The sequence below is a fragment of the Schistocerca piceifrons genome, chromosome 2, assembly GCF_021461385.2.
Source record: "Schistocerca piceifrons isolate TAMUIC-IGC-003096 chromosome 2, iqSchPice1.1, whole genome shotgun sequence".
Taxonomy (NCBI): domain Eukaryota; kingdom Metazoa; phylum Arthropoda; class Insecta; order Orthoptera; family Acrididae; genus Schistocerca; species Schistocerca piceifrons.
The window spans coordinates 1,067,048,098-1,067,060,893 of record NC_060139.1 but is presented as its reverse complement, the minus strand read 5'-3'; the positions used below and the strand labels follow the sequence as shown (position 1 = coordinate 1,067,060,893).

General features: G+C 34.8%; 1 protein-coding gene across 2 annotated transcripts in view; it reads right to left on the bottom strand.

The window, feature by feature from the left end:
- LOC124777470 (nuclear mitotic apparatus protein 1-like) overlaps nucleotides 1-12,796 on the bottom strand; it is a 99,494-nt gene that overhangs the window by 49,027 nt on the left and 37,671 nt on the right. For both annotated transcript variants that reach the window (XM_047252895.1, XM_047252896.1), the window contains exon 2: nucleotides 5,549-5,841. In XM_047252895.1, the coding sequence (XP_047108851.1) occupies nucleotides 5,549-5,841 (293 nt within the window). The remainder of the gene's footprint in view (nucleotides 1-5,548; nucleotides 5,842-12,796) is intronic.

Here is a 12,796-nt window from a genome sequence, read left to right as displayed (position 1 = left end):
ACCACTGATGCTTCCAACCCCTTGTCCAGTGGCTCATATCCCTGCAACTTAGAAACAAGACCAGTCCTATACATCCTAGCGGGTGAATCTTGGGCCACGCATGGTCAAACACCTGTTGTCATAGGTAGGAAAAGTAGGTCTTTTTTAGGATAAATCCAGACAACAGGTTCTCCTGCCTAAAGAGTATCTCCAGCACTTTAAAAAGTACTGAAAAAATCACTCACAAGACAGATTTTAACACTTCAAATATCACACAGACCAGATGTCACAGAGAAAAACAAACCATTGGAAAGAGTAACATGGGGCATTTCACAGAATTAACAATCCTCCATCAAAACATGCAATCATTAAAAAATAAAATACAACTATTAGGAGCTGAGCTCCAATCTTTGAACTGCACAGTAATTTGTATTACTGAGCACTGGTGTAGAGACACATAAATCCAACATGTAGTATTATCATTGTATGGAAGAGCAAACTTACTGCAGAACTACTTCAAGCATTTATTTCAGAAAAAGAACACAGTTCAAATCAAGACATGACCTCAGTACAGTAAGTGAAGATGAACACTTTGAAATATCAGCTGCTGAATTAACAGGGCTTGATATCACCAAGAAATTAATCATTTTGTGTGTGTGTATAGATCTCCCAGTGGTAGTGTGGACACTTTTTTCAATAAATTAAAGAAGTTCTAGATAAAGTCTCATGTACAAAGGTAACATAATTCTGTGTGGAGGCATTAACATCAACACTAATATCATAAATGAATCCAGCAGAACCTCCATAAACATCCTTCAAAGTTTTGGCATCTCCCTATTGGTCAATAGTGCAACTAGGGTTACTATAATGAATGCATCAGTAACTGACCATGTGGCCAAAAATATGGACAGGGAAAAATGTGATGTAGCTGTAAAAGATCTCGAACTAGCAGACACAAACAACATCTATCAGATATCAAAATAAAAGATTTTTCAAAATAACTAGAAAAACAAAGCTGAGATGAAGTGTATAAGTAAACCAATGTGAATATGAAATTCTCTAAATGCTCCACATTGTTTAAATTGAACTCTGAAAAGGCATTTCGAAAAGTATGAATGTCTGTATCAACATCTCACAAAAACAGATGGATACAGCAGGTACTGAGAAGTCCTCCCAAACACTTAAACACCTCAGTTCCATGAAAAAGGTTTGCAATGATCCAGAATTCTTAAATTTCTATCACAGATACAAAAAGATCTATAGGAAAGTGCTGATTGCTGCAAAAAAGTCATTTAATGACAAAATAATATATAGTGCAGAGAATAAAAGCAGAGCTGTCTGGGATGTTATAAAAAAGGAAACGGGGAGAGGCAAACAATTGCAGAATAACATACTGCTAAGGGAGGGGGATAAGGTAATAAATGATCCACAACACTTAGAAAACTATGTAAACAAGCATTTTTCAAGTATTTTAGAGAAATTACAGCAAAAATTCCCCAAAACAAATATAACAACTGTAAACAATGTTGCACTAAATACAATGATGTTACTTCCAACCACACAGAATGAAGTCAATAAAACTGTTCAAAAACTAAAAAATAAAAAGTCAGTAGGCTTAGATGAAGTACCAGGCTGTGTACTGAAACAATGCATAGGGATTATATAAGGCCCCTTAACAAATATAATAAATAAATCCTTCACATCATGTACATTTCCAGAGCAGTTAAAACAGGCAATAGTTGTACCTTTGCTTAAGAAAGCTAATTCAGAAAACATAGAAAATTACCGGTCCATTTCCCCGCTGTCAGCATGCTCAAAAATAATAGAAGCAATTATGAAAGAAATATTAATGAATTACCTGAATAAATACAATCTTTTAAGCGAATCACAGTTTGGTTTCTGAGGGTGGCAAAAATATGGAGTCAGCCATAGTAGAATACAAAAGTTGTACTTAATGCTCTTGATAAAGATGAGTGTGTCACAGGCATATTTTTGGATTTTTCTAATGCGTTTGATACAGTTGACCACAAGATTCTATTAAATAAATTAGAAGAAGCATTAGGAATAAGAGGGGTAGCTAATGACTGGTTTCGATCATACCTAGCAGATAGGGTACGAAGAGTAGAGATAACACATACGTCAAATAGATCTAAACATTTAGTAAAACACATATCAGGACCAAAATACAATAATATAGGGGTTCTGCAAGGCAACATATATATTCCTGATATACATCAATGATTTTCCCACTAGTGTAACTCAGGGTGAAAAAATTCTCTTTGCTGATGACAGCAATATTATAGTCGCTGAGAAAACAAGAGAACTCCTTGCTGAGAAAGCAAATGAAACTCTCAAGAAAGTTTATGATTGGTCAATGAGCAATAAAGTGACATTGAACATAAAGAAGACTAATGCCATGAACTTCAGTTTGAAGAGGAAAAATAACAATGTTAAATTAAATGTAGATGGCACCTCTATAGACTGTGTAACAAATGCAAAATTTCTAGGAATGAATACCAAATTTCAGTTGAAGTGGTGGGAACTCATAAAGGTACTTGCAAACAGAATGTCATCATCATGTTGTGCCCTTACAATCCTATGATCGGTGTGTAACATGCACTGTCTTTTAGTAACATATTATTCATATGTACATTCAATTATTAGCTATGGCATTCTTGGTTGGGGAACAAAAGCACAAAATATGAACACAATTTTCAAACTCCAGAAAAGAGCCATAAGAATAATAACCAAAAATACTAGCCAAGGTCATTGTAAAGATCTGTTCAAAACACTGGGGATTTTAACTGTGCCATGTAAATACATTTACCAGTCAGTTATACACATCAAAAATAACATTGGTAATTACTGCACAAACAGCTCTGTCCATGACCATGCAACAAGAGATAGACTCAACTTACATTTACCAAGAAAAAATAAACATAAAACTCAAAACATCATTTTCTACTAAGAAATAAAACTGTTCAATAAATTACCAAAAGAAATTAAAGAAATTGCAAAAATACACTTATTTAAAAAGGCAGCTAAAAAGTACCTGTTATGCAATACATTTTATACATTGAAAGATTACTTAGATAAAACAGAGTAGGGGTTTGATGAAAAAATGTTGTACACATAAATAGTAATAATAACGATTATAAAACATCCAACATTCCACATAACACTTTCACTTTGTTTTATTTTCCCCTTCTTTTTACCTTTCTAGAAATAGTTACCCCCAAGCTATGCATAACACAATACTAACACCTCTTCCTAATTCTGAACTCAACACCTCACTCGTTATGGAGGGATGCTGACTCAGTTTTTCAGGATAGCAAATGGGAAGTTGTGGTACAGAAAATGGCCCAGAGATCACCAGTGTGTGTGTGTGTGTGTGTGTGTGTGTGTGTGCATAGTGAGTGAAGCATTATGAAACAATGTGTGTATAGTGTGTGCAGTAACTGATGGTAAGATACGAGTGAATGGTGTGGCATTACATTATTTAATAAGTTATTTGTAAAAAACGTATTGCATACCAGGAGTAAATCTAATGATTAAGTCTAACTAGAAGTCTGTAAATATATTTGTATACGAATTAGCTTATTTTAAATTGGTCTAAACTTGTAAATACTTTGACATGTCCTATATCCTTGTAAAAAGAGATCTACAGATGAATAAAGCTACTACTACGACTACTACTACTACTACTACTACTACTACTACTACTACTTCTACTAGTACTCCCACTAAAACCTACTCCAGTCCTGTCACAGCATCTCCTACACTATGAAACATATGGCTATCTGTAAAAACAGTCATGTGATCTACCAACTAAGATGCAATCACTGGGCAGCATTCTACTTGGGCATGACCACTAATGAGCTGGCCATTCACATGACTGGCTGCTTCCTAACAGTGCCCAAGAGATACCTGCACCACACAGTTGTTGAGCATACCAGCCAACATGATGTGCTTGACTTAACTACTGCTTCACAATCTTTGCCATATAGATACATCCCACCAACACTGGCTTTTCCGAATTTCACTGGTGGGAACTCTGCCTGCAACATATCCTTCTTTCCCATAACCCCTGGTCTCACCCTTCCACAATCCCTGCCCTCCACCTGCCTCTTTCCCCTTCCCTACTCCATCTCTTGCCCTATACTTGCCTCTATCCTGCCATTTCCTTTCCCAGTACAGACTCCTGATGCTGCACCTAGCAGCCCACTATCCTGACCAACCACACCCCCACAGGCAGCCCTAGCACCTTCCCCCACATCAATCCTTCTATCCCAACCTCTCCTTCCTCCCCTTCATATGCCTCTGCTGTATCCTCACTACCCATCCCAGCTGGGATTGTTGCTCACCTTAGATGCAGTCACAGTCAGGCCGTAGTGATCAGATGTGGCCACGGCCATGTGTATGTGAGTTATGCATGTGTATTTTGTCTGCATTTGACAAAGGACTTAGTCCAGTAATTGATATTATCTAACAGGCTTTTTTCAATGTGCTAATCTGCCACTCAACATGTCCTTTATATGGTTTGTAGCAATCTACCCATTTCATATCCCCAAATGAGTTAACATGTGGAAACTGTGATTTACAAACACTGACATTTTTAGTGGATTCTACTGTGCAAGACACATGAATAAAAAGAGATATGGAACAACTGATTATGACTAATATATAAAACAAATAGAAAATTACTAAACATTATACTGTCTCTAATGACCACATTATCGATGAAGTTAAACTCTAATCTTTCTTCCTATTTTACTTTATATTATAGATAAATGAAAACTTTTATGAGATCTCTATAATTTAAATATATTTATAGCATTTTTGTTGTTCTTTGTGTTTCTGAAAATACAGTACCTGTAAGAGAATATTTTACTTTACATATACAGAAAAGAGAAAGAGGTGTAAGTAAATGCTCTGCTAATAATAACTATACTAACCTGACTAAAAAGTACTTGGATTAGTATTAATTTTTATAATGAGATACGAAAAAATCTTAAATTGTTTGTTTTAACAATTTCACACATGAATTATTTATGAAAGAGAAATGCATGCTTTATATAACACAATTTGAATTTTTCAATTATATTATTGATAAATAACTGCAAGCTCAATTTGTTTTTGTCTAAAGACAAGAAATTTGTGTTTTTTATGTGTAGTGTTAGTCCAGTACATCCTAGATTAATCTAATGGCCCATTTCTGTCTCTTAGACAGATGAACAAGCCATACCAATGAGCTCTGGGCTGCAGTTTTATATTAATACAAATGACCATTCCACAAAACTTCCTGACAGATTAAAACTGTGCCAGACGAGGACTCAAATCTGCATCCTTGCTTCACCTGAATATGATTCAACCAACAGAACCATCTGACACATGATTCTAACCTTGAGTTGCACAGTCACCTCTATTACTTTCACAAACACCACACAGGATCACATGCACATCTTACTGAACTAACATATTGAAAGGATTTTATCTATTCAAAATTCAGATTGTATTACTTCAAACGCAAAAACTGACTGTCACAAAAGTAGGAATTAATTTTACTCACATTCTTTTTTTAATGTTATCCTTACAGTGTTTTTTCAGTTTATCAATATGTTCCTCATTCTTCTGAATTGAGATATCTTTTTCTGCAAGCTGTGCATTACCTTCATTCCTCTGAGTTTCAAGTTCATCTCTTAATCTTATTATATCAGCCTTAGCTTTCAGGTTACGATGCCATATGCGGTGCAAATTCTTTTGTTTTTCCAGTTCTTTTATGGGGGTAATGGCCAATCTCTGTGCAATACAGTTACGTAGCTGTTTCATGTATCCAATGAAGATGATACTGGCCTCTGAAACCTAAAGACATTTGGGCGGTCATTCATATTATTTATCCCTGAGCATAACAAAAGTTTATGAAATTTTTTAGTGTGTCTGCATATCACTTTAAATAATCCTCAGCCCAAAATTAAATGAAATAATGTTATGTGAGACATAAAAAGAGCAACAACTGCTACACTCTGCAAATAAGAGCAATTGTAACAAGGCTCACAAATTTATGAATGAAGAAATCAAAGGCTACATCTCAAATTTCCCTCCTCTGAATCCCTTCTTTCACTTCGTAAGTCTATGTACACATCTGCATTTGTACTTTGCAGACCACTGTGAAGTGCACGGCAGTGGGTACATACCTCTGTACCACATATAATGTCTTACCATTCCATTAGTTTGTATAGCACTGGAAGAATGACTGCATGCACTGCAATCAGCCTAATTTTGACTTATACTCAACATGTAGGAGTCGGTAGTATATTTCTGTATTCCTTACTTTATACTGGTTCTTGAAACTTTGTAAGCATGACTTCATGAAACAGTTGGTGTCTTTCTTCAAGTGTTTGTCTATTTAGGTTGTTTAGCATTTCCATGACACTCTCCTGTGGGTCAAAAATCTGGCCATGCTTCTTAATGCCCTTCTATGTTTAATATCCATCATATATATGTGCCAGACACCATAGGATAAGTTGCCTTCTGTAAACAATCTTCTTCAATGACTGAGAGCATTTCCGCAGTATCCTACCAATGAACCAAATCAAATCTACCAACTGCTTTACCTACAGCTGAGCATATGTGATCATTCCATTTAATATCCCCACAAATTGTTACAGCAAGTCATTTATTTCTATGAGCTGACTAATTCCAGTGGTGACTCACTGATATGCTGGTGGAGCTACTCTCTGGGTCTCTTTCCTGATAATTCCTATCTTTCCCTCTCTGCTTTCCTCTGCTATTCAACCACAATAATTATTTATATATTTATCTGTGTATCTGAGAGCTCTGCTCTTTCATATGACAGCAACAACTATTTGCGACTAACAGTTTTGCATTGTACTTGAAGCTGTTTCTTTTAGCAGCTGTTCACAGCTGTCTTTATGCTGTCTCATTTTCAGCTAACACTGATTATACTCATAGTAAGCTACCAAAATTGAAAGAGGGTCTCAGCTCACTACTGATTTCACACAATTTGCAACACACAGTCAACAACTATATTAGAATTACTACAAACAGTACCTGTGCTACAGATTATATTGTCACCAACATACAGTCAGACAACCATGAAGTAACTGTAACTCAAAACTGTCTGTCTGATCACAAAGAACAAGTGATCTCAGTAGAACAAAGTTTTAATCCCAGAAAGATCTGTCTTAAACACTAAGAAATCCATGACAACAACATAAGTACCTTTAATCACAATCTGGTTAATGAAGACTGGACTGAAATCCAAAATTGCAAACAAAGTGTAAACAGCTTTACAACCAAATATTGTGAATATATTAAGGAGCACCCCTGTCAAAAACAGATGTGTAAAAAGTAAAGAAAGACAGAATATGTTGTGTCTAGACAAGACAGCCTAGACATAATGAGAGGAAGCTGAAAGGCACGCGCTTAAACTCACGCAGGCTGGCGTGAGGTCTGAAACAGGATACGTAATGAATGCTATAAAGAAAAGTACATAGCTTCTGGAATACTTAACTTTAATCCACATTTGTAGAACATCGCTCTTGATGATACATTAATAGAATCTCAATATCAATTGAATACGGCGCCATGCTAGGTCGTAGCAAATGTAGCTGAAGGCTATGCTAACTATCGTCTCGGCAAATGAGAGCGTAGTTGTCAGTGAACCGTTCCTTGCAAAGTCGGCTGTACAACTGGGGCGAGTGCCAGTACGTCTCTCTAGACCTGCCGTGTGGTGGCGCTCGGTCTGCTAACTGACAGTGGCGACACGCGGGTCCGGTGTATACTAATGGACCGCGGCCGATTTAAAGGCTACCACCTAGCAAGTGTGGTGTCTGGCAGTGACACCACAGAACAAATGAATTATAAAGGGCATCATTATTTTGAGGAAATATTGTGACTATACTAAGGAACACCCCTGTCAAAAATAGATGTTTAAAAAGTAAAGAAAGACAGAACCAATGAATTATAAAGGGCATCATTATTTTGAGGAAAAGGCACAGTATCATTAAACATAAAACTAATTGCTCACATTTCAAATGATACTATAAGGAATATAAAAAAAATCTACACCAAAGTTTCAAAATTTTCAAAGGAAATGGCTGTTGAAGATAACATTATCAGCTGAGATAATAATGCAAAAACAGAGTGGATAATGATAAAATTCAGAAACAGGAAAGGCAACTTTTAAATTAACAGCCCCAAGGAAATCAGATAGGATAATTCATTACAAGGGAACACAGAAAATATACAGAAATCATTTATGACTACTTCATAAATGTACGCAAAAAACCTAACACAGGATACGTCAACTCCAACAACATGTGCAAACACTATGAACGCTTTAACAGAAAGGATGTCCACTACCAAGTTCTATATTCCTGTATCCAGCTAGTGAGAAATAAATAACAAGAATCATAAACAAGTTGAAAAACACCAAGACCCAGGACATCTAAGTATCTCACATAGGATTATTAAACTGTCATTTGATTTATCATTAAGCACCTGACCAACGTGATTAGTGCAGCCATCACAGTAGGACTGTATCCAGAGAGTCTAAAAGTTGTTAGGGTGCTCTTTTGTAAAACAAAGATGACTCTACAGAACACGGAAACTACAAACATGTTCATATTATACCAATAACATCTACAATTTTCAAATTTACTCTGTGTGACAGATTAATAAGCTTCTTTACATCACAGAATATCCTATCAAAAAGCCAACATGAATTAAAATCTATTACTTCAGCAACACAAAAGCTTGTACAGGAACACTTGACAGGAAAAAAATCAACAATGGGGATATTCTGCAACCTATAAAAAACTTCCAGCTAAGTTAATCATAAGATTATTTTGAAAAATCAAAAATTATATGGGGTGAGAAGCACTACATTCAATCTGATAAAATCTTTCTTAGTGAACAGATATCAAAAAGTAGAAATACCAGATGAGGAGACAAGATTATTTTGGAAAATTCAAAATTATATGGGATGAGAAGGACTGCATTCAATTTGATAAAATCTTTCTTAGTGAACAGATATCAAAAAGTAGAAATACCAGATGAAGAGACAAGATTATTTTGGAAAATTCAAAATTATATGGGATGAGAAGGACTGCATTCAATTTGATAAAATCTTTCTTATTGAACAGATATCAAAAAGTAGAAATACCAGATGAGGAGACAAGATTATTTTGGAAAATTCAAAATTATATGGGATGAGAAGGACTGCATTCAATTTGATAAAATCTTTCTTAGTGAACAGATATCAAAAAGTAGAAACACCAGTCAATGAGAGAAAAAAAACTACTGAGATATGGGGTGCATTCTAAACAGTGTACCTCAGGGAAGTGTCCTAAAGTCACTACTATTCCTGGAAAACAGGCTGTCCCAGGAGGAATGGTCAGTATTCACGAACATGACAGGACTGATCATTCAAAGTGAAAAAGGCTTACAAACATGAGCTCTAAAATGTATCCCTTACGAGCTATGAGCACTTCTTCATCTTCAGTAATATGAAACAAATCTCTTCTTCTGCAAACTCTTTACTTTCCACATTTTGAGAGGTGATAGTATGGACCCAAACAAGGAAAAAGTGTCCATTAACCACAGGTTTTAGTGTACACTTTAAGAGTTTTGAGCACTTGTTCATATTCACTACTGTGAAACACGTCTCTAGGTATGCATTTTAAAGCCAGTGTTTACCAGACATTTTGTTCTTGTTTGGGACAGTACTGCCTCCTCCTAAAATATGGAAAGCAAAGAGCCTGCAGTAGAAGAGCTCTGTTTCACAATTTCAAAAGTAAAGAAGTGTTCATAGCTCTTAAGGTACACATTTTGTAGCCCATGTTTACCAGTACATGACATTCTTTCATACTCCTGAATATTGACTACTCCTCCTGGGATATTTTGTATATTAATGACCTTCCTGATGAAACCCTACAAAAATCCATACTATTGGCAGATGACACCAATATTTTAATTACAGGAATGGATCTAGGAGAAGCTACATGTGGAGCTGAAAGTGTATTACATAAGCTAGGTAACTGGTTGAGAAATAATCAACTTCTATTAAACTACAAAATGTATAGCCAAGGTCTAAAGATTTATAATATTCCTGATTTTATAGGCTTCTGAAGATAACAAATTAATTTGTTGAAACTGTTAAAATGCAATAAAATATATTTGGCAACTGATTACTGAATTTTATTCCCAAAAATTTTAAAAATAACAAATATTATGTACTTTGCAAAAAGATGGGTTAGTGCCAAAAATCAATGAGAACAAACTTGAGCAAGTGCCTTGATGATAAATTAACATGGACAAAGCACATCAATAGCAAAAATAGTAAATTAAACTCAGGCTGCTATGTATCACAATAGTTAGCCGAAACTGTTAGTGTTGAAATCCTCAAAACATTTTACTTTGCAAACTTTGACGCCATAATATCATATTAAGTAGAATTATGAGGGAGCTCAATAAATATGAGGAAGATAATCATCATACAGAAAAGTGCTATTTGCGTAATGACCAATGAGAAACGTCAGACAAGCTGCAGACCAAAATTCAAACACCTAAATATTTTAACACAGACTATAAGTACACCTAAGAAGAACATTAGCAGTTTTAGGAAAAATCATGGAGTTAACCAATAGCAAATAAGAAACTGTTGGAAACTGAAAACAAACCAACACAGGACAAGTCTTCATGAGAAAAGTTTAAAATACATAGGGATGTAACTATTCAGTTTTCTTCCAAACACTATCAGCCACACTATCAGCCAAATAAAGAATATTAATGCATTTAAGCACACAGCCATATATGTAATCTGCAGCATTCTGTAATTGCACTAAACTGTAGTATACACTATGTAACAGTCATTGTATAATCAAAATCTGAGACATATATGTAATGATACAAATATATCACTTGAAATAAATCAAAAGGCTGAATAAAGAAATAAATAAGATTATTTCATTTTACAGCCATTTGTTTAATTCTCTCCTTTGGGTGATAACTTGCTGTGGTGTAGAATGTGTCAATAGTTTTACAAATACGATACATTTTTCTTTGTAAACATGACTACATTTATTTATTTACATTTTTTGAGTGTAAGCCATCAAGCTGTCTTTTGCAAATGTAGATTAGATTAGATTAGATTAATACTAGTTCCATGGATCATGAATACGATATTTCGTAATGATGTGGAACGAGTCGAATTTTCCAATACATGACATAATTAGGTTAATTTAACAACATACTTAAGTTAATATAACAACTTTATTTTTTTGTGTTTTTTGTTTTTCTTTATTTTTTATTTTTTTTTATTTTTTCATTTTTTAATATTTTTGTTTTTTTTTTTCTTTTTTTCTTAATTTATATCTAAAAATTCCTCTATGGAGTAGAAGGAGTTGTCATTCAGAAATTCTTTTAATTTCTTCTTAAATACTTGTTGGTTATCTGTCAGACTTTTGATACTATTTGGTAAGTGACCAAAGACTTTAGTGCCAGTATAATTCACCCCTTTCTGTGCCAAAGTTAGATTTAATCTTGAATAGTGAAGATCGTCCTTTCTCCTAGTATTGTAGTTATGCACACTGCTATTACTTTTGAATTGGGTTTGGTTGTTAATAACAAATTTCATAAGAGAGTATATATACTGAGAAGCTACTGTGAATATCCCTAGATCCTTAAATAAATGTCTGCAGGATGATCTTGGGTGGACTCCAGCTATTATTCTGATTACACGCTTTTGTGCAATAAATACTTTATTCCTCAGTGATGAATTACCCCAAAATATGATGCCATATGAAAGCAATGAGTGAAAATAGGCGTAGTAAGCTAATTTACTAAGATGTTTATCACCAAAATTTGCAATGACCCTTATTGCATAAGTAGCTGAACTCAAACGTTTCAGCAGATCATCAATGTGTTTCTTCCAATTTAATCTCTCATCAATGGACACACCTAAAAATTTGGAATATTCTACCTTAGCTATATGCTTCTGATTAAGGTCTATATTTATTAATGGCGTCATACCATTCACTGTACGGAACTGTATGTACTGTGTCTTATCAAAATTCAGTGAGAGTCCGTTTACAAGGAACCACTTAGTAATTTTCTGAAAGACAGTATTGACAATTTCATCAGTTAATTCTTGTTTCTCAGGTGTGATTACTATACTTGTATCATCAGCGAAGAGAACTAACTTTGCCTCTTCATGAATATAGAATGGCAAGTCATTAATATATAATAAGAACAACAAAGGACCCAAGACTGACCCTTGTGGAACCCCATTCTTGATAGTTCCCCAGTTTGAGGAATGTGCTGATCTTTGCATGTTACGAGAACTACTTATTTCAACTTTCTGCACTCTTCCAGTTAGGTACGAATTAAACCATTTGTGCACTGTCCCACTCATGCCACAATACTTGAGCTTGTCTAGCAGAATTTCATGATTTACACAATCAAAAGCCTTTGAGAGATCACAAAAAATCCCAATGGGTGGTGTTCGGTTATTCAGATCATTCAAAATTTGACTGGTGAAAGCATATATGGCATTTTCTGTTGAAAAACCTTTCTGGAAACCAAACTGACATTTTGTTAGTACTTCATTTTTACAGATATGTGAAGCTACTCTTGAATACATTACTTTCTCAAAAATTTTGGATAAAGCTGTTAGAAGGGAGATTGGACGGTAATTGTTGACATCAGATCTATCCCCCTTTTTATGCAAAGGTATAACAATAGCATATTTCAGTCTATTAGGGAAAATGCCCTGTTCCAGAGAGCTATTACACAG